Raw genomic sequence first — 22,909 nt, 5'->3', positions numbered from 1 at the left:
TTTCTCTACTGCTGAGCCTCAGGCTGGAGGCTTGTAGTCCTCAGGGCTTTATAGAGTGTGGGAGCCTGCCTCAGCTGTGGCCACAGATGCCTTTATGCCCATTCTCACTTCCTTGATTCATTTAATTTTCTCCTCTGTTACCTCCTCACACACTTCTGTTTGTATTTTATCTCCTGTTTCAGATCTGATGTTATGAAGAAATGAATTCTTTGTTCCTCACTGTAGATGGCTCTTCAGGGGAATGAACAGTTCTAGAGCCTGCTGTGTTGTCTTCAGGATGATGGGAAGGCCTAGAGGAGATAGCATGTTTTAGAATGAACGTGATTGCAGAGCTTCTGATAGAGCTAGTCTGAGTCTGCCCATCCCTTAAAGATAGCCTGCCTAAGCCTACCAGTAATCAAAGGTTGGGAACTCACCTTACCCCAGCCTGAATATTTGAGATGTCACGTTGCCCATTTTGTTGAAGACATTTGCTTAACACTCTGACCTTGTTGTGCTGTAGTGTGTTGCTGTGAGCTCCATCTAAAGCATCCTGGATCATAGTCCTGGCTCGACCCAAGAATCTGGATTTTTATAACTTCAAGATGATTGTGATAAAAAGTGACTCATGAAATAGTTTGAGAGACACTGTCATGAGATTGGAAATGTCCCCTACAGGCTTTCTATAACTTCTTTCTCTCCCTGCCTCCCTTTAGCAAGTAGAAACAAACAAATCCCAGTTCAGCTTGTCAATCGCAAACCATGACATCCCACCAGATGCCGTGCGTGCAAAGAAACTCTGCAGACTTCCGCCACTGGACACCAGCACCCTGGTGGGGGTCTTTGTGGAGTACATAATCTCTCCAAGTCAGTTCTACATCCGCATCTACAGCAGGGACTCGTCGGAGCTACTTGAGGACATGATGATCGAAATGCGGTAGGGAGCCTCGCTTCCCATCTCGTTAACAGTAATGGTCGGGCATTTTGCTCTCAGGACTCCTAAAGTAACAAAAACCTTCTGCTTTCTGATGCTTTTATCATACAGATACTTAAACTGAGAAAATTAAAACATTAGTTTAAGAAAAATCCATGTGTGGTACTAGAATATCATTTTTATGAAAAATAACTATTTTCCAATCTAAGCATGTACAATAGCCCTTCATATCCATATATAGTGTATATTCCAAATCCCTCTGTGAATGCTAAAACTGATTATACCAAACTCTCTTCATACTGTATGTGTACACTGTTTTTTCATATGCACACTTATCTTTGCTAAAATTAACTTATAAATTAGATACAGTAAGAGTCACAAAACTAACAGTAAAATACAACAGTCAGGACCATCTCCTGTGGTAGCAGCTGGACTGAACTGGCATGTAGCTCAAGGGCATTCCTGAAGGGGTGGCTCGGACCCTGGGCCGCAGAGGGAAGATGGTGAAGATTGCACTGTGCTGCTCAACTCAGTACAGCACACAGCTTTGAGTTTATGAATTACTGATTTCTTTCTTTTTTTTAAAATATTTATTTATTATGTATACAGTGTTCTACAGGTCAGAAGAGGGCACCAGATCTTACTACAGATGGTTGTGAGCCACCATGTGGTTGCTGGGAATTGAACTCAGGACCTCTGGAACAGCAGGCAGTGTTCTTAACCGCTGAGCCATCTCTCCAGCCCATGAATTACTGATTTCTTGAATTTTCCATTTAATAGTTTTGGACTGTGGTTTATCCTAGGTAACTGAAACCATGGCATGTGGGAAGTATGAAGGATGGAGGAACTTGAAGTCCTCTGCCCTTATAAATACATAACTAATAAATGTCTTAACAGCCCCTTTGGAAAGTTGTGGTTTTTTTAATATTTATTTATTTATTTATTATGTATACAATATTCTGTCTGTGTGTATGACTGCAGGCCAGAAGAGGGCACCAGACTTCATTACAGATGGTTGTGAGCCACCATGTGGTTGCCGGGAATTGAACTCAGGACCTTTGGAAGAGCAGGCAATGCTCTTAACCACTGAGCCATCTCTCCAGCCCCTGGAAAGTTGTGTTTTGATAATGCCTAAATTTTACAAATATTTCATAAAATTAGTTGCAATTTAGAATTTGAATTTTTCCTGTCTTTCAGGTGTTTCTTATTTTAAAATCGGTCTGCTTTAGCTCTCCGAAAGATCCAGGACAAACTGTTTAATTGCGGGTCCCAGTACCAAACTAAAATACAGGGCCCTTTAGAAATCATTAAGAATTTCAAGATAGTAATTGTGGAGCCTTTAAACAAACATGAAAGTAGGACTCCTCTATACATGGAAGTAGCCCTGGATGAATTGTACCTATGTATAATTTTATAAGATTATGTTTTGGCTCTTTACTGATTTATGCAGCTCATCCAAATGTAGATGTGTCATTCCACAATATTGGAAAGAGAGAAAATCACACTTATCATATAAAATAGTATTAAGCTGAGATCTACCTATTGGCAAGGGAGTTGTGGGAGTTGAACGAATTTGTGAAACAGATTTTACTACTTTATTTTCTTTACTACTAGTGCTGATGCGATCAGAGCAGCATTGGCTGTCAGTCTGTTGCCTGTGGTGGGGCATGCAGCACTTAGATGTCCTGACTCTCGCTGGAAGGCTTTCCCACTGACAGTATACAGTCTTAGTTGTTTTCCTTGGAGAGAAGTTTGGGAAGATTTGTTTCAAATACTCACCTCTGAATTGTAGTGTTATTGTTGTGGGTGTGGGGTCACTAAGAGAGTCACCAGTCTGACCATGAAAACTTGTAACAAAAGAGGCTTTATTCGGATGCTGATGCCAGATACTCAAGGCTGCAGGACAGCACAACAGCCTCTTGTTAAACAAGGTACACAGTTTGTATTTACAGAAGCATTCCATGTTTTCCTTTTCTTTTTTAACCTTATTATATGTTTATATGATACCTAAGTTACCTGACGTAAGTCCAATAAAATCCCCTAGAAATATTATCCTGGCTCAAATGATAGTTTGGTAAAGCACTTGCTTTGTGAACACAAGAGACCAGGATTTTATCTTCAACACGTGAAAATGCCAGGCATGGTGGCAAAGACCTGTAATCCTAGCATGGGGAAAGCAGAGACAAGAGAATCCCTGGGCCTCTCTGTTTAGCTAGTCTAGGAGTGTTGGTGAGCTCTAGGCCAATAAGAGACCTGGTCTCAGAGTAGGCCCATCAGAGACATTGTCGCAGAGGAGGTGGCCGCATTCCTGACAATTACCCCTAAGGTTGCCTTTTGGGCCTCCACATCGCATCTGTCCAGGAACACTCTGTAGACCAGGCTGGCCTCAAACTCACAGATCTGCCTGCCTCTGCCTCCCAAGTGCTGGGATTAACGAATACAATACTAATGCCCAGGTAATGTTTGTTTTTTGATGTGGGTTCTGGAGCAGTTTACTAGCTTAGCCTGGCTGCTTCTGTTACATTGTAACTGTTGAGTGTCTGGTTATGGAGGCCCTTGTACTGCCTGGAAAGCCGTAGTTCTGTCTGGGAAAGCTTCATAGTTGATATTTCAGCAAGGCCTCAAAAGCAAGGTTTTGCCAGTTGAGATTGTCAGCTTTCGACAACCTCTGCAGATGTGTCTGTGAGACCTGGGGTTTTAGGAGCTTAAAGAATGGGTAAACAACAGTCTAATGCTGTAAACAACCTTACTTCAGTTTCAGTGTGCTTTATACACTAATGTAACAAAGAAAGCAATGGTCTAAGGAAGGGTGTTTGTGTTCAGAAAACATGTAAATAAATGCCAGTAAGCACATGCTATCAACATAGCAGCCTCTTCCTAGAACTTTCTCAGGACAGAGCAGTTTAAACAGTGCCTGGCACGTACCATAGATTATGTCTGGGAAAGCAGAGGCCGTATCCAGTCAGGCACACCGAGGACAGCACTCAGCATGTTCTTAGCAGATTGGGTTCTGTGGCTGTGGTCTGATACCCAGCAAGAATAAGCATGTCTTATAAATGGAGTGTAAATGTTTAACACAGGAGGCATGAAATCATAAGAACATTCCAGGGAACAAATACACCTGAGGTGAAGGCCCACTGCCTTTTTTTCCTGGAGTGTCTCTCAGTTCCCCAAGGCCTTGTTCACTGTACGTCATTCTCCTGACTGTCCAACAGAGATGGGCACGGATGCGTCCTGGCACTAAGTCAACATTAATGAAGGATTAAGTGATGTGCTTTGGAAAGAAATAAGGGAGGTGGAGCTAGCACTAGTGACGCTGGGACAGCACTACTGTCTCCATCTCCAGCAAGGAAATTGAAATGATCTTGTAAGCAAGGGAGTCAAGATTTCAACCTAGGTTTCTGTTTAAACACTCCAAAGGACCCAAAATTTTAAGGTGACAAAAAGCCTATTAAAGATACTGACAAGGAGAGAGTAGGAGAGAATCGTGGAGAGGAGTATCCAAAAGCATGAAAGAAGATAAGCTACAGAGAGAGACTCTTACATTTGGGGAAAAGTCATTGATTTTTGTTCTTCAAGACAGGGTTTCTCCATGTAGCCCTGGATGTCCTAGAACTTGTTCTGTAGACTAAGCTGGCTTCAAATTTAGAGATCCTGTCTCTACCTTCCAAGGCTGGAATTAAAGGTGTACACCACCACCACCTGTTCCATCAATGCTTTTTAAAAAGGATATTTCTAATTGAAATAGAATTACATCTCTTTCCCTTCCTTTTTTCCCTCCAGTCTCTCCCTAGAACCCCTCCCATCCACCTACTCTCCACCTTCAAGTTGATAGCCTCCTCTTCTTGGATTACTGTTGTGACATGCATGTGTACGTGTGTATGCATGTGTAACACAAATACATGCAAACGCAGCCTGTCTATATGTATGTTGTTTAGGGCTGACCACTCTATTCGATAACCAACACTGGCTCATTTCCTAGGAGAGACCAATTCTTCCTGCAGTCATTGGTTGCCTGTATCTTTGTTTAGTGCTGAGACCCCACGGACTTTCCCCCTTCCACATGAATATGTCCATTGATTCTGTCATTGCTCTGGTCTTATTTGTGCGGCCATTTCTAGGTGAGACTGTTTCACAGCGCAGTTCCCGGTTTTCTGGTTCTTAACAGACTTTGTCACCCCTTCTGAGGTCTTCCCGAAAGGAACCATAAATGCAGGAAAGTATCCATTTCAGGAAGTTGGGTTACATTATATTTAGGGAATGTAAGGTAACAAGATAAGTGTGTAATTTTCATACTTGAGTTTGTTGAAAGATTTTGATAAAGGAATTGATATTGATAGGCATTAACGAATCAGAGAAAATTAATTTTTTGCTTTGCTTTTTGCTAAGACTTTCTTGTTCTTCATACACCAGTAAAATTTTTTTTTCACTCCATAGTTTTTCTGTATTATGAATTCCCCAGGCGCTGTTACTCTAATCAGCTGGTTTCCGATCGGTACATCATGCCAGAATATTTTATCCAACCGGGACATCTCTGTTGTGTAAGAATTTCTGAGGACAAGTGGTGGTACCGGGTTATTATCCACCGAATCATCGGGAAAAAGGATGTTGAAGTGTTCTACCCAGACTTTGGAAATATTGGAACTGTTCAGAAGTCCGCTCTGCGGTTCCTCAAGTGAGTTGAATTCAGAAAGAATGCTGGAAAAATGAAATTATGAATCATGGAACTTTGAAGCTGGGATTTTTTTTCTTTCTCTTGCCATCTTCTGTCCATTCTTTACATCTTATTGCAGAACATACTTGACAAATTATCATTTAATATATTTTTAAAAGATAAATCTTTATTATTTTTAAGTGTGTGTATATGTATGATCACGTACCCCAGGGGCCAAAGCTGTAGGATTCTGTGGTGCTGGAGTAACAGGTAGTTGTGAGCTGCCTGACGTGGGAGCTAGGATCCTCCGCAGGAGGAGCACACATTGTTAATCACTGAGCCACTGATTACTTATTATATGGATGAACTATACTCTCTCTTCTTTCACTTGATTATGAATTTTAATAAACCGTGAGAATAAATTTTGGTCTCGTAGTAAGACAGTAATTTAGGGTCATGCTAAGAGGCATACTTACATGCCAAGGGATTGGGCAGTCCTACTGGGTGCTTTTATTTACATGGTTCTCTTAAAAAGTACTGTTTTGTGATTTGTTTCAAAAATAACTTCTAAAGTATGAGGCATTAATTTAAAGTGTTGTGAATTAATTGGAATGGTATGAATAACAAGACAAGTGGATCAGAGACTCATTAAAAGCTTTGTACATACATGATTACATGATACATACATGATAGTCGTACGTTTAACTTTCTGCAGATGCTGCTACACGAAGCTGCCTGCTCAGGCAATCCCTTGCTCTTTGGCTTGGGTGAGACCTGCAGAGGTACGTTCACTTGTTTCTCATTGATCAGCAAGGATCTAAGTTCTTACTTTGTACCAGTAACAATTCTGAGTTCTCAGGACACAAAAATAGCATGTGAAGTGATTGTGTGTTGTGTGAGCGATAGATGTGTGGGCAGCAGCTTTGCCATATTGTACCTGTCATTTGCAGTGGTGGAAGAGAACAAACGGAAGCGAGCCCATTTTGTTCCAACTAGTCCAAGGGTGAAAAGAGGAGACGTTGCAGGCAGAGGGAGAGTAGTGCAAGCATTATCCCCAACTCTGGAACTCTTGCCAGGTGCCTGAGTTATTTGTGAACAAAGAGCAGTCGTTAACTACCAGATGCTGTGCACTGTGCACTTGGTGCACTTTGATCTGACCTGCAGCACAGGTTTATTTACACTAGCGCCCCACAAGTGAGCACCGTGTTGTGCTGTGGTGCCATCACACAACAGTGTTTACTGAGCAGTAGGAATTTTTGATCTGCTACAAAAAGAAGCTTTTTTTGATCAGGGGTGAGAGCTGCGTTTATCTGTGGGTAACTGTTTTAGGGTCTCTTCCTGTGCTGGTCACTGTGGTCCATCAACGTCACAGCTGGGTAGAGTTATTGACTGTCTTCCTCCATTGGCAGCTCACATAGCACCTTGAGGTGTAGATGAAAGTGTCCTCAGCCAGGGAGGAGACTTTCGGGTCAGATCCAGCTGTAACCTTCCGAGTCCTGACCAAGATGTGTGGTGTCTTCCGCTTCAGAAGCAGTCAAGGGCAACAGCAAAGTCTATATTTCTTGGAATCTCTTGGACTCCCTGACCAGCAACTCCAAAGAGGTTTCTCATGCCTCATACTGGCATTTTTATTAGGTAGTCTATGGCTCTTACAGGAGACAGTATCATCCCAAGTGGCATAAGTTCATTTAAACTATCTAGAGGTGTATGTGTGTGTGTGTGTGTGTGTGTGTATTATATATAGTTTCAGGTAAGTATAGAATGATTCCCTGTCATTATTTCAAACATCCTCAGTGTTACTTCCCCCTCTTCCCCCTCTTTTGTTCTGTCCCCCCTCCCCAATTTGGAATGTGTTGATTTAAAATGTTGATTTTATTGTTGTGAATAGTTCATAATAGCCTCTCGGTGTTTTGTTTGCTTTGCTTCTGTGTAATGAGTCGCAGTCCCCGTTGTTTCCTGAGGGCAGGGATATGCCACCATTCTTGATTCCTCTTGTCTTTTCTAGGTCAACATTTGTAGTGGTGTGAATGTTAAATTATGAATGTTATTTATTGTATATTTTCTCATTCTGTCATCTTCTAAATGATAAGGTAGTGTCCATTGTGCTTAGTTTGTTTCAAAGAACCAACTTTTGCCTTTTTGATTCTCTGTTAAGAACATGTTTCTATTTTATTTTTGTCTTATCTTCATTGTTTTCACAACTTTGAGTTATTCTTTTGGTATAGGACCTTAAGTTATCAATATCTAGCCTTTCTTTAGATAAATTTTTAAATTTTGAGGCATTGGTTTTATTGCTCATTAAAGTATTTTATAACTTATATTTTGCGTCTATGAGTCATGGATTAGAGATTTGTTTATAAATACTGTTTATCTGATTACTTGTTACTAATTTCCAGTCTAAACAACTGATCAAATATGATCATGTGGCAATGCCAACCCTTTGAAAAATGAGTAGGTTTCTTTATGAGCCAGAAGAGGGTCGGATGCGCCCTTGAATGTGCAGACTGCAGCTGTGGAATAGTCCATAGTTGCGCTTTAGTCGCCTTGGTTGTATGATGCTTTCTTTCGTTTCAGTTTTCTTGCGCTTTTGAAAACTGTCATGGAAAGGAAGCCTGGCTTTAGCACTGATGCGCTTGCTTTGTTCTGTCATTTAGTCACTGCTAAGTCCACATTAGTGTGTTATATGCCTGGGAATCGAATATTATTATGAAATTAACCCTCTTCTATGAACGCACTTTCACGTCAAGTCCCTTTTTGTGCGATATTCCTGTAGCTCTGTGACTTTCCATTACTTAGTATTTTTTTCTGATTTTTTTCCGGCTAATTATATTTATTATGACAATATCTAAGTTCAAACTTCATTATTGTGTTTACTTTATGGTTTGCCTGTTCTTTCTTTTTTAATTTAGCATTACCGATTTTGAAGATTAAAAAGTATTTTTACGCCGGGCGATGGTGGCGCACGCCTTTAATCCCAGCACTCGGGAGGCAGAGGCAGGCGGATCTCTGTGAGTCTGAGACCAGCCTGGTCTACAGAGCTAGTTCCAGGACAGGCTCCAAAGCCACAGAGAAACCCTGTCTCGAAAAACCAAAAAAAAAAAAAATAAGTATTTTTACTTTATTACTTTAAAAAATCACTATAACATTTAAAAATGTTATGTTTATAATCAATCCTATAAATGAACTTCAAGACAAAAATCACATGATCATCTCAATAGATAGAGACAAGGCCTTTGACACAATCCAACATGAGTACATGAAGAAAGTCCTGGAGTGGGAGTGGAGACCATGTCTCACATATGACCATCCCTCAGTGTTTTTACAGTGTGGATACTTCATTGTGGTGGAACTGAATACCATGGGAATAAATGATAATTCAAGTGGCTTTCTTTTTCCTTGTTTAGTTAATAGTCATATTTTGGACGTAGTTACGTGAAACTTGACCTTTATACTAGACATGATAGTTTACTTCCCATGTTGGATGGCTCTTATAAGAAAAATGAAGTATCTGTGATAAAAGATAATGACTCTAAAGGGTATTATTAGAGGAAATTCAAAGTGGGAATAAATTGCCATAAATAAGAATTTAAAATTAACTTTCTAATGTACTATATGCTAATTAGAATAAACTTTTAAGACAGGCATAAGGTGTGCTTCCTCTTGGAGTTCACTTTCCTGACTGATGGAACAACCTTAGAGTTCTGTTACAATTGATAGTGTTAACTTTGTTATAGACACTATGAATTATAATCTTTCTTTTTAAATTCCATGCTTATGGATGTTTTGCTTGAACGTATATATGCACAATAAATACATACAGTTCACACAGAGACCAGAAGGAGGGGACAGAATCCCCAGAACTGGAGTTCCAGATGGTTTTAACCTCCACGTGGGTGCTGGGAAATGAACCAGGGTCCTCTGCAGGAGTAGCAAATGCTGTCAACCACTGAGCCATCTCTCTAGCCCCTGGTTTAGTATCTTAGTATAGATGAAGTAGGTTGTTCTTGTGATATTATGTTTTGATAATAGTGTGAGCCTGTATTACTATGCTAAAGTTATTGCTTAGAAAATTAATTTTCACTGCGATAAACTACTAGAACTTTTTAAAACAAAGCCAGAAATCAATTCATCTTTGTCCTCATTGGGCTAGCTTAGTTTACCGCATAGTTCATGACTGACAGCTTCATCTGTGTGTGCTTATGTATGTGTGCCCTGGCAAGGCATTGAGCATTAATGTATTTATTGTATTAATCAAAATACATACAAACTCTTGAATTATTATATTTTTGAAATAAAAAATAACAAGTAAATAAAAATGAGCATCGTTGGGATGGAGCCCTAATTCTGTGCCTGTGCCCCTTATCTTGTAGATCCTTGCTTCCTCTCCTTGATAGAGTCACACCATTTACATGCCCTCTTCCTTTCTCCCCTCCTCTCCTTTTCCTCTCCTCCTCTCTTCCTCTCTCCCTCTCCTTTCTTTCACTCCATGTGGGAGCCATAGCAAGGAGGCTGTCTACTAGCCAGGAAATACCTTTTCAAAATTAAGTTTAGAATCTTAGGCTGTAGATTAATGACAAACTAATTTTCACATTTTTTTCCTGGTATTTTGTTAGCTCTCTCCAAACTGACTAAAATGTACGTAGTGAAGAATTACATTTGGGAGCTGCTTAAGATACTCATTTCTCTGACATTACCTCAAATGACCTTTATATTTAATGGAACACAGCATAAAGAATATGACACTCCACCATTGTAGTATCTGTAAATATTTTTAACATGTCCTCATATATCAAGCTTTTATTAACAATTTTATGAATATAGTAACTTTATAATGTCTAACATTCATAGTATATGTTAAAGTATTTTGTGTAAGTGCCTTATATACTGCTTTAAAAATACAAAAACTTTCAAGTAATTTATTTAATGTGTGTAACATGATAAATCGTATTGTTCCAACATGATCTCTTACACAAAAATGCATTTTTGTTCTATATAGCTTAATGGAAATTAGCAGTGATAAAAGGGATACTCGGAATCCAGACTCTGTAAATTGTCTGATGTATGATATGCAGTTACAATAAATAGTTTTCTTGAAGGAATGCAAGAAAAATTAAACACTGAAATTAACTCAAAGATGTTTGTCTTGTTAGAGTTTTTGTTTTCAGAAAAATTGTTTTTATTTAAAAAATAATTTAAAAATTGGTTAAAAGATTCTAACAGTGTTTGTTTGAATCTGTTACGTGTTTAACTCACCTAGTCCTAATCTGCCTGAGAACGACTTTCTTCCACTTGAGCTGCACTGCTTGGATTTTCTCTGCTGAGGGTCATGTAGTGGCAGATTTAGTAATGTCAACAGAACCCACCATTATTTTGTCCTGCTTTTGGTGCAGATTCTGGAGATGGAATGCGGGCCTCACGCTTGCTAAGCACAGGCTGTACCGCCTGTCTCATCCCCACCTCCATCCTGCTCTGCTCCAGGTTGGCGACACTGAAGAGGCTGTCGCTAGCTTCTGTCTTCTTAGCTTTGGAGAAGTCCCTTGTCGATCTGGTGGCTTTTCCTGTGGGAATCCTTAACTATTGTTTTGTCCTCTTTGTCTTTAGCTGTTTTAAAGATTTTCCATTTGCCGTTACTCCAGCTTCAGGGTAGGTTTGTATAGAGAGCGATACATTTACTCTTGTGTGTGAGTTTGTTATTTATGCTGCTTTGACTTACGCTTTACAAGTCTATGGCTTAGTAGTTTTCATTAGACCCTGTGAATTTGAAGTTGTTCTTTGATTATTGCCTGTGACCCATATTCATAATTTTATTCTGTCTCTCTCTCTTTCTGGAACAAAAATTGAAAGTGTTAAAGGTAAGTCTTTCTTCCAGACCTTTTAGCTGTCTCCTCTGTTTTTATGTCCATGTCTTTCCGCAGTAGGCGTTTGTTTCTAAGTTATCTTCCGCTGCACTATTGCCTCTTTCTTTTTTTTTCAGATGTCTCTTCTTAATTTTAATATTTTTTTTTATTTTATTGAGAAAAGGAAAAAAAAGTTTCAGCCTCCTCCCAGCCACCCACTTCCCTCCCCCTCCCCCCACTCCTCTCCACCTCCCTCTCCAGTCCAAAGAGCAGTCAGGGTTCCCTGCCCTGTGGAAAGTCCAAGGTCCTCCCCCCTCCGACCATGTCTAGGAAGGTGAACATCCAAACTGGCTAGGCTCCCACAAAGCCAGAACATGAAGTAGGATCACAACCCCGTGCCATTGTCCCGTCTCATCATCCCTCATTGCTCGCCATGTTCAGAGAGTCTGGTTTTATCCCATGCTTTTTCAGTCACAGTCCAGCTGGCCTTGGTGAGCTCCCAATAGATCAGCTCCACTGTCTCAGTGGGTGGGTGCACCCCTCGTGGTCCTGACTTCCTTGCTCATCGTCTCCCTCCTTCCGCTCCTCATTGGGACCTTGGAAGCTCAGTCCAGTGCTCCAGTGTGGGTCTCTGTCTCTATCTCCATCCATCATCAGATGAAGGTTCTATGGTGATATGCAAGATATTCGTCAGTATTGCTATAGGATAGGGTATTTCCTCTTTCTTAACCCTGTCTCATCTACTACTGAGTTAACTCACGACACACAGCTGTCCTCTGACATCAGTGTGTGGCAGGCACATACACAGACACACCGACACACACTCAAATGAAAATGTAAAGATGTTATCTAAAATAAAGCCTAAACAAACAATAAACTATATATGCACACAAGTAGAAACCACACAAAAGAAGCTCCCAAAACCTTAAAACATTTTTATTCTTAAAATAAAACTAACCTTATGCTTAAAGCAGTATTAACAACAAAATTAGTTTGACACTTTTGTAGAGATCAGCAAACCACAAAGACTGGTACAGGTAAGCCAGCAAGTTGTCTCCATGGGTAGAGGCACGTGCATGGACCTGACCACCCCAGGTGACTGGGGAACTGTCTTGCCCTCACTCCTGCTTCTACACACAAACATCTACATACAAACACACAGACACACACATAGACACACACTTTTTGAAAACTCAATACAATTGAACTGATTTCAGAAAGTAAAAATTAACAAAACCTAAAACCTTCGTGGGTTAACTCAGTAGCAGGGAATCCACCTCCGGGTCGTCAGACTTGTGGGCAGTGGTTTCACTGTGGCTCCATCGCAGACATTGTCACTGTGTTTGTACTTTGCCTGTGTACCTCTGTTGTCTTGGAAATTGTGTGTAGACTACGCTGGGGGTGTGAAAATGGAGTCACAAAACCACGGGAAGCTTAGTATCTGCTTTGTTTCCGGTGCCAGGGAGTGTATCCCACAGACATTAGCTTAAGGAGGGAAGTTCTCTAGACCCTGGCTTTGATCCCTGTCCCCTTGACCGTCAAAACTGTAGTTCAGGTTTGCTCAGATGAGCAGGTGCTCTGATGGCAGAAGTAGATCTCACTTTCCCTTCCATTTTGGCATGATAATTTGTTGCTATCTTATAAGATCTTTGGTCTTTTGTGATTACTAAAATAATATTTTACCCAGAATGTAAAAATTTTTTTCCTCTGGGAGGGTTAGCCTAATAATCTTTAACTGACTTTTTAAAAAAAAAAAAAAAAAAAGATGTTCAGTGGATAATTATTTAAATTTTTCCAAACCTTTTCACTATTTAAATTAGCAGCATGTGGTATATAAAATATCGTTTTTAATTATGACATTCTAATGGACACATATAATGTATTTTGATCATATTTGCCCATTACTTTGTTTCTATTATGAGATTTTTCTTGTATTTATATAATTTATGTTTTTCTCCATTTTATCTTCTGTAGCTCTATCATCCCTTTTACTCCTACACCCACTCCTGAATTCCATACGCTAGAGAAACATGGAATGTTTGGTGAGGTTGTCCTAATTCACTTAGTATGATGACTTCTGCGTCCACCCATTTCCCTGCAAATTAAATAATTCAATCCCTCTTGATTGTGAATAAAACTATTGCGTGCGCACAGCACGTTGCTTTACCCCTTCACCTTCCTTCATCAGCAGGCCCTGCTGTAAGGGCCCACGGTGCACACGAGTGTGCAGTGAACAGACACGGATTCTGGGTGTGCACATAGGAGCAGTGAGATTGGGTCATACAGAATTCTTCTTTTTACCTTCTGAGGAGTCTCTGTACTGGTTTCCATGGTGACTGGACTAGCAACACCCCCAGCAGCAGTTACAAGGCCCCCCCCTTTTTTTTTTTTGATTTTTCGAGACAGGGTTTCTCCGTAGCTTTTTGGTTCCTCTCCTGGAACTAGCTCTTGTAGTCCAGGCTGGCCTCGAACTCACAGATCCGCCTGCCTCTGCCTCCCGAGTGCTGGGATTAAAGGCATGCGCCACCACCGCCCGGCAAGGCCCCCTTTTTTCTGTGCCTTCTCCAGCATTTACTGTGGTTTTCTGGTGGGAGCTGTGTTGACTGAGGTGAGGTGGAATCTCTGTGTGGTTTTGATTTGCATTTCCTTGATGGTTGGTCTTCTTATTTGTGATAAATAGTTCTGAAAATGAGAGTTCTTCACCAGATGATTTTTTTTAGTTATGTTTATTTAACCATTTTTTCCTTTTAATTTCTCTCACCCTAAAATTATACCTATTTTATGTGTTATAATTCTTTTAGGATTTTGTTTTTTTCACTTAAAACTCTAGTTCATTAGCAATTCATTTGTTTATGATTGCTGTAACTTGTGTAAATCTACCACATAAATATATCTCTGTTGTATTTTAGGAACACTGGACATCCAGAGCTGTTTTGCACTTCCAGAAGCTGTGTGGTTTGAAGCCATTAGTAGGGGTGGTAGATGAATATATAGATGGAATCCTTCACATTTTTCTTTGTGATACATCCTCAAATGAAGATATCTACTTTCATCATGTCTTGAGGACAGAGGGCTATGCTATTGTGTGCCGAGAAAATGCCCCATCCAAGGTAGAGCACATATTGTGTAAATGCCACACTTTAGGGTATAAAACAGTGTATTATGGGCAAGTTACTGATTTACTCTTCAGTCTTAAGAGATGTCCTTTAGATTCCTGACTTCTTACTGCAGGGCACCCTCCTCGTTTTCAGGTGACTGTTGACACCAGGCTGTCGCCATCAAGAAATAACTCATATTTTTCTAATTGTTCTTTAATCCCCCAGTGAAAACTATTTTTATTTAGAATAAACTATTTAATCCCCCCAGTCTGAAGTAGTTAATGTTTTCCCGGAGAAGAACAACATTCTCTTATTTTGAGATTAGCTGCAGTTCTGTCACGTAATTTCTTACCTGCTGCTTTTGTAACTAGAGGAGTGGCCTTGGAAGTTGTCACCGTATGTCAGAAAATGTGCTTCCGTGCCGTGGGGCATGCTGGCCTGTTCCCTGTGTGTAGCTTACTATACAACTAAATGCTTTGTCCTAGGGCTTCCAAGACTTAAACCCGTTAGCACTCTACACTAACTCCAGTGGAGTGGCCGGTGACACGGTCCCAGCAGAGCTGGGGTGTCCTTCTCATGAAGACAGGGAGCAATCCAAGGTGAGTGCACTGCCCAGCCGGCCACATAAAAACTTCTGCAAATGTGATTCTGAGGAACTATAGTCGTGCCCTCATTTTGTAGATGAATGCGATGATGCTTCCCAGACAGAAGACCTGGGAATCTTGCACAATGGTAATGACTGACTTTGTCTCTTTCCCAGTTTAATAGTTTGCATTAGTTCTGTTTCCTCTTCAACAGTTCCTCTTACGCACCAAATTCTCTTGCTCCCTTTGTGTGGCTGTGGTTCCCCTACACTGATGCCAAAACTATTCTTATATATTTCTTATATATTCTTACATATAATATATCCTATATATTATATATATGAATAATTGGTTTTTCGAGACAGGGTTTCTCTGTATAACAGCTGTGTCTGTCCTGGAACTCACTCTGTAGACCAGACTGGCCTTGAACTCAGAAATCCGCCCACCTCTGCCTCCTGAGTGCTGGGATTAAAGTCGAGCACCACCACTTTCCAGCTCTTAAAAATATTTTTATTGTATTTATTTATTGTGTGTATGTGTGTAGGCCCATCTGTGCCTCGATGCACATTGGAAGTCAGAAGAAAACTTGTGGAAGTTGGTTCTTTCTTTCTACCATGTGGTTCACAACCCAGGCTTAGTAACAAGTGCTTTTACCCCCTGCGCATCTTAAAGACACCAGTGCCTGTCTTACTGCTCCTGCACTACTCAGGGTATTCTGAGTCTTCTTATTTCATACTCTATAAAAACCACCAGCACTCCACACCACAGTAAAGACAACATTATAATATCTTTTCCATTAATATGTTACTCCAGCCCAAATAAGAATGGAAACAGTTCTTGAAGTAGCAGTGTATCACAGACACCATTGTAAGGACCCCGCAGGTGGCTTAATCACTAGAACAGTCTCAGTTGGTGCTGTGATCCATTGAGGGTGGAGTGGGCTGAAGCCCGTAGGAAGAATTTAATGCTTGAACAAAGTCACAGACATGTCCCCTGAGTCTGACATTCTGTGACAGTGGATACTGGGCTAAGAATATTTGATATTTTTAAGGGTCTCACACCTTGCTCTCACAAGGTCTTTGTGTGAAATTAAATAAAAAAATATCCTTTTTTAATGGGTATATTTATTTTAGAGATGGCAAAGTCTTTTTTAAGTATTTATTGATTATTGAAAAGGTTCAAAGGCAAGGCCACCTTGATGACTATGATTTTAGCTTGTCACGAAAAATACATAAGAACTATAATGCCACACAGGAGCCTGAACAAGGAGACCACAGTTTTGAGACTGCCTAGGCAACATAACAAGAATTTGTCTGAAACAAGCAACAAAAATGTCACTCTAGCTGGGCAGTGGTGGTGGCGCTTTGATCCCAGCACTCGGGAGGCAGAGGCAGGCGGATCTCTGAGGTCGAGGCCAGCCTGAGCTACAAGAGCTAGTTCCAGGACAGGCTCCAAAGCTACAGAGAAACCCTGTCTCGAAAATTCAAGAAAAAAAGTGACTCTCCTGCTGCATTTCAAAAGAAGTAGAAAAAAAAATAGCTTTCTGGTAAATGTTAGGGTTGTCTGGCCTGGGGCTGCAGAGATGGCTCACTGGTTAAGACTACTGTGGTTCTTGCAAAGGACCTGGGTTTGGTTTCCAGCTCCCACAGGAGAGCTCAGAACTGCCTGTGACTTTAGGTCCAGAGAGCCAGTCCCCTCTTCTGGCTCCGCAGTAAAAGTTGCAGCACAAATGTGGTAATTCACAGTCAAACATTCATATACATAAAATAAAAATCATTACAGTTTTTAAAATGACACACTTACCTAATGAATGTTTTGCCTACATGTAAGTGGTGCATGCAGTGCCCATGGAGATCAAAAAGAGAGCATTGGAGTCCCTGGAACTGGAGCCACCATGTAGATGTTGGGAACCAAACTTGGGTCCTCTGCAAGAATAGCAAGTGCTTCTAACCACTGATCCATCTCTCCAGCTCCTGGAAATTGTTTTTAATTAATTTGCTTTGTTTGGCCTATAACAACCCTGAATATTTCTTAATCGTTATTACTGCATTGGAAGAATTATAGTTTGTTATTCTTGAATAATGAATTTAATTAATTGCTTAACATTTTTTAGAATATGTATCTGTTGGTATCTTCAAATAATTATAGTTTGGTTCTATAAATGAAACACCATCTTTTGTGCAAAAGAGAAAATGTAAACTCTGCTGATTTAATTTTTTTTGATGCAGCAAAGCTTCTGTGGGCTACCTACTGCACACCCACACTGCACACCCACACTGCACACCCACACTGCACACCCACACTGCACACCCACACTGCACACCCACTGCACACCTACCTGCACACCTACCTGCACACCCACATGCACACCCACATGCTCATCTACATGCACACCCACTGCACACCCACAACACACCTACATGCACACCCACTGCACACCTACACCCACATGCACACCCACTGCACACCTACACCCACATGCACACCCACTGCACACTCACAGCACACCTACATCCACACTGCACACCTACATGCACACCCACTGCACACCCACAGCACACCTACATGCACACCCACTGCACACCCACAGCACACCTACATCCACACTGCACACCTACATGCACACCCACTGCATACCTACATGCACACCCATTGCATACCCACAGCACACCTACATGCACACCAACTGCACACCCACATGCACACCCACATGCACACCCACAGTACACCCACTGCACACCTGCATGCACACTGCACACCTACAGCACACCTACATCACACCTACATACACACCCACTGCACACCTGCATGCACATTCACTGCAGAACCACTGCACACCCATGTAGCACGAATTCTAATTGGTCTTAATAATAAAAACCTGGAGTCAGATACAGGGATTAATGCTGAAATATCAGAGAATCAGAGCAACCAGCCACTGGAGAGTTCTTAACTCAGACCAAAGGGATGACCCTGTCTCTATGCTGCCTCAGGCTGCTGCTGTTTCTTCAAGACCTCAGACTGAATCCTCAGGCTGCATCTGAGTTACTGTCTCCTCCCGCCTTATATTCCTCTCTCTACCCAGCCATATCACTCCTGTCTTCACTTCCCTAGTGCTGGATCACCTTTGTGTGAGGTCTGTTTCTCTTTTAGACAGATCTTCAATCTCATTGTAGCCCAGGGTGGCCTCGAGCTTACAGAGATCCAGAGTGCTGGAATTAAAGGTGTATGCCAGCAATGCCTGGCTTGTATGGCTAGCTAGTGGCTAGCTATGCACTCTGGTCACAAACAAAATATCACTACACATGCATACCCACTGTACACTCAGACTCTTGCTTATCCCTAGTGGTTTTAGGTGTCCCAACAGTTCATCTCCATCACGTCTTCTGGGAATCCTCCTGTAATGTGTGTGACACATCTCTATGGTGGCTGCACAGGAGGAGCGCATGATTGTGTGTTTCCCCACAGTTTTAGTTCTTTAGATCTGGGACTTTGGGTTTTTTGTAATACAGCCTGTCGCATAGACACTTGACCACCTATGCCTTCCAGTGTAGTTTCATGGTAGTTGAACAGAATGGGAAGGCCCAGGGAAATGGGTAAAATTAAAAAAAAAATAATAGAGGAACACTTATGTGCATCTATGAACTATAATGTAAAATTTCCACCAAAATTTATAGAAATGCAGACTTTTAGAAACAGCATTAATGTAAAAGTGATTTCTCTTTTATATCTACTAGCAAGATATTAATGATGAAAAGTCTCTAAGTCACCTTAAATCTGAGGATTCTAAACTCAGTTCATTGAAAACACGTAAGAGCTGTGAAGAAGACCCACAGTGGTCCATGCTGCAGCCCACGGATGCAAAGGAAGAAAATGAGGTAAGACAAGGGATGGCTTCTAAATTCACTAATTAATTCATAAATGACAACAGCTGGAAATGAGTCCGCCTGTGAGGACCACTCTGTGACACTGAATTACATGTGATCTCCTTAGTCACCAAGACCACAGTATGGGGCGTAACCCCGTCAGGGCAGAGGAAAGCTCGGGCTGGGCTGGGCGGTAGGTTACTGCCCACGATCTAGTCAAGCATGGCAGTGTTTGAAACCTTGAGAAGTAATATTAGGAAAGCTCTTCATGGAATATGTTTGCAGTTTTGGGAGAACACAGTTTTTAACCAAGTGTTTATATGCACATAGCCTGGAGTCCTTCATGACACCTACATTCTTCTATTTTTAAAGTATTAATTTTCATTTCTTTGAGCTGTTTTGAGATTTACCTTTAATTTTATTAAATAGTCCTATTTATTTCCTGATTTTCCAGCTTTAAGTGTCTTTAGATTTCTTGACATGAAAATGGGGGTTGAGTTCTTTGCACCCCTTCACCCCACCACCTGTCTTATCCAGTATATCAAACTGGTGTTGACCTCCCAGTGTTTATGAATGGAAATGCTATTTCTGCTGAGCCAAAGAGTATGCTAGGACATGGCTTATATACTTTTAAATAATATTTTTGTGTATTCTTTCTTCTCCCCTAACTCCTCCCAGATCCTCCCCCGCCTCCCTACCCAGGTAACTTCATGCTCTTTTTTGCTCTTAAAATAGAGTTCAGTTTGTGTTGCCTGGGGTGTGTTGCTGTTTCAGTGAAGAAAGCTGACTTTCCCTTGCCATCAGCTGTCACCTGAGGCTAGCTTCTTGGGTACAGGTGGGACTTTGTGCCCACTTTCCCTCCCTTGTGATGGGTTTTTGTCTGGTTTGAATGTGTGTGAGTCTTATGCATGCTGTTTTGTATTTTATGTTGATATTTCATTCTTTTTAAATTACCTGCACTAACGCAGACTTTATTCCGGTATGCTTTCCGGTCCGTTTTGATGTATTCAGCACAACACTCAGAATTCAGAATAGCTCCAGCACCTGTGCTTCTGTTTCCTCTGCTTCTCACGGTCCTGACCGTAGCAACTGCCATTTGTTCTGTTACTCTTAATTGGTCCTTTGAGAACTAGCATTTAATAGTTTCTCAGGTGACACTTTTCATTTAGTGTGCTACCTGTGAGTACTCCACGTGCATCCAAGCTGTTGCCAGCTGAGAGCCTTTGAGTGCCGAGTGCTGTTCTCATGTATTGACTATACCCCACTCAGTATCCACTCCGACCAAGGTTCATCTGAATTGTTTCAGTTCCAAGTAATGATGAGTAGAACTACTACAAACATTCAAAACAAGTTTTGTGATAACAAAGAACATGTCCAGAAGCAGGACTGGTGGGTTTTGTGGCAGCGTTCGGCAAACTGCTCTCCAGAGAGGCCGTGCCATTTTGTGTTCCCAGCAGCAGTGTATGCGTTCTGGTTGTTTCAAGTCCTCGCCAGTGATTTTTGTTTTAGCTATTCTGATAAGCATATAGTAATATCACAGAATGCTTTTAGTTTTTATTTCCCTACTGACTAACAATGTTGTCATGTGTGTGCTTGGTAACATGTTTGTTAATCTTTTGCCCATTTCTTTACTCCATCGTTTGTTTTCTTACCGTTTTGGGAGACTTTTATTTTTTATATCTTCTAGGTGCTCAACTTTTCACTAGATTCTCTCATTTGTAGCTTGTCTTTTTCATTCTTGTAACAGTGTTTCATATGACAAAAGTTTTAATTTTTAGAAGCCCAATATGGAAACTTTTTCTATTAATTTTGAGTTAATTGGCACAGGTGTGAGGATGAGAAACGTTTTGTTATCCCTGGGCACACAGTTGTTTGAGCATCATGTTGAGAAAGCCATCCTATTTCTACTGAATTGCCTTTTACTAATAAAAGTCAGTCGGTTTGTATGAGTCAGTGAACCCTCTGTGTTCTGCCCCAGTAGTCTGTTCTCTCAGTATCACCTCTCTTGGTTACCTTGCTTGAGTTTGTAGAACCTCTTTAAATCTAGTGTGGGTCCTGGGCGGTAGCTCAACCATTAAGAGCACTTGCTCTTGCAGAGGACCCAGGTTCAAAATTCCCAGCATCTGGTGGCGCACAGCATTCAGGAACTGTGGTGCCAGGGATCTGACAGCCTCCCTGATCTTCACAGGCATGAGTGTGGTGCACATATGTGCATGAAGGCTGCTCTCACATGCAGGGTAAGAGAATTGGGGAGTATGAATCCTCATAGTTGATCATTTTTAAGTATTAATATCCTTTTAAACTTTAGAATCAGTTTCTGTTTCTTAATCTTATCTATTGTCGTTCTGTGTTCAAGTTTGTTTATTTTGTAATTATTTTGCCTTCTCCATTTGGTTTTCTGGTTGCTCAGGTGGAGGTTTAGCTGTTGATTTGAGACCTTTGCCCTAAGATAAGTTTAGCCATGCCACACAAATTTTGAATGTTATTTTCAGTTAGTATATTTTTAAATTTCTTTTGAAATATAATACTTGATCTATGGGATTATTTAGAATTGTTTAATATATAGGCATTTTGAGATTTTCTTGTTATTTTCTGTGTAATGTATCATGATCTGAGAGCATACTTTGTATAATTTCAGGTCTTGACATTTGTTAAGATTCGTTTTGCCAGCACAGGTTGAGTCTCTACTGGCTAATTTGAAAAGAATGTTTATTTTCCTGTTTGTAGTGGAAAGTTCTGTGGATGCCAGTTAGACCCCGGGTGGTTCTGGTCAGCTCATCTGCAGCACTGTGTCTTATTAGTCAGTATTGATCACTGTGGATGCCAGTTAGACCCCAGGTGGTGTTCTAATGTTCTCCTTTATATTTGCTGTGATACCATTTTTTTGTGTGTGTGCATAGTGGAATAAATATTGTGTATGATGGAGTAAATAAAAATTTAGATATTAAAAAAATGTAGTTTGGGTCTGGGGAGATGCTCAGTTGGTAAGAGTGCTGGTTGTTCTTTTAGAGGAGCTGAGCTTGTTTCCCAGCACCCACATGGTATCTCACAACCAGCCATGACACCAGTTCCAGGGTGTTTGATGCCATCTTCTGGCCTCTGAACTCACATATGTACATGCAGGCAAAACACTTCTAAGCATAACCTTTTTAAGCAGTTGAGTACTTTGCATCAGGAGATGTTTTGAGGGCATCTGGAAGACTTCACTTTGGAAAAAAAGACCCAACCTTTGAGTTTGGGGTTCCCAGTGTTTAGCCATCCAGGTATTCAATGGCTCTGGCCACTGCTCCACTGTTGACAGATTTGGACATCAGATTCTAACATCATTCACATGGAATACAAAATGTAAGAGTCAGAGTCATGGGGACTTTCACTGATGTCAAAGGAAAGTGGGCAGTGTGGCAGAGTCCCTGTGGGAAGTGGGCAGTGTGGCAGAGTCCCCGTGGAAGCTCCCCAAAATGCAGTGCATTAATCTGAGTGTAGCCAAGGTCACTGCGGAACCCTCAGGAAGTTAGAGGTGGCAGGAACATGGCACCCAAATCAACGTGCCAACGAGCTACCACATGGGTTGCAGCTAGTCAGGGAGTGGGATTTGGTTATCAAAGCCTGTTCCCACCACCTTGTACCCTGCACACTGGACATGGAGCTACCGAAGTCACTGTTTTCTCCACTGGGTTTTGGTACAGTCCTTTCTTGGTATTTTTCTATTCCTTATTTGGAGTAGTACTTACTTCTTTATAAAGTATATAATTGTTTGGTTTGGTTTTTGATTTTGAGACAGGATCTCACTGTATCCCTCTGGCTGGCCTGAGACTCACTGAGATCCACCTGCTTCTGATCCCCTAACTTAAAAAAAAGTTAACAGTTCGAGACCAGCCTGGTCTACAGAGCTAGTTCCGGGACAGGCTCCAAAGCCACAGAGAAACCCTGTCTCGAAAAACCAAAAAAAAAAAAAAAAAA

At 41.1% G+C, this 22,909-nt stretch overlaps 1 protein-coding gene across 3 annotated transcripts in view; it reads left to right on the top strand.

The window, feature by feature from the left end:
• Tdrd5 (tudor domain containing 5) overlaps positions 1-22,909 on the top strand; it is a 49,102-nt gene that overhangs the window by 16,048 nt on the left and 10,145 nt on the right. For all 3 annotated transcript variants that reach the window (XM_026787613.1, XM_026787612.1, XM_026787614.1), the window contains 6 exons: positions 696-916; positions 5,376-5,588; positions 6,283-6,349; positions 14,314-14,514; positions 14,988-15,101; positions 18,821-18,961. In XM_026787613.1, the coding sequence (XP_026643414.1) occupies positions 696-916; positions 5,376-5,588; positions 6,283-6,349; positions 14,314-14,514; positions 14,988-15,101; positions 18,821-18,961 (957 nt within the window). The remainder of the gene's footprint in view (positions 1-695; positions 917-5,375; positions 5,589-6,282; positions 6,350-14,313; positions 14,515-14,987; positions 15,102-18,820; positions 18,962-22,909) is intronic.

This window comes from Microtus ochrogaster (assembly GCF_000317375.1).
Source record: "Microtus ochrogaster isolate Prairie Vole_2 chromosome 6 unlocalized genomic scaffold, MicOch1.0 chr6_random_2, whole genome shotgun sequence".
Lineage (NCBI taxonomy): Eukaryota > Metazoa > Chordata > Mammalia > Rodentia > Cricetidae > Microtus > Microtus ochrogaster.
This window is presented reverse-complemented; position numbering and strand designations above follow the sequence as displayed.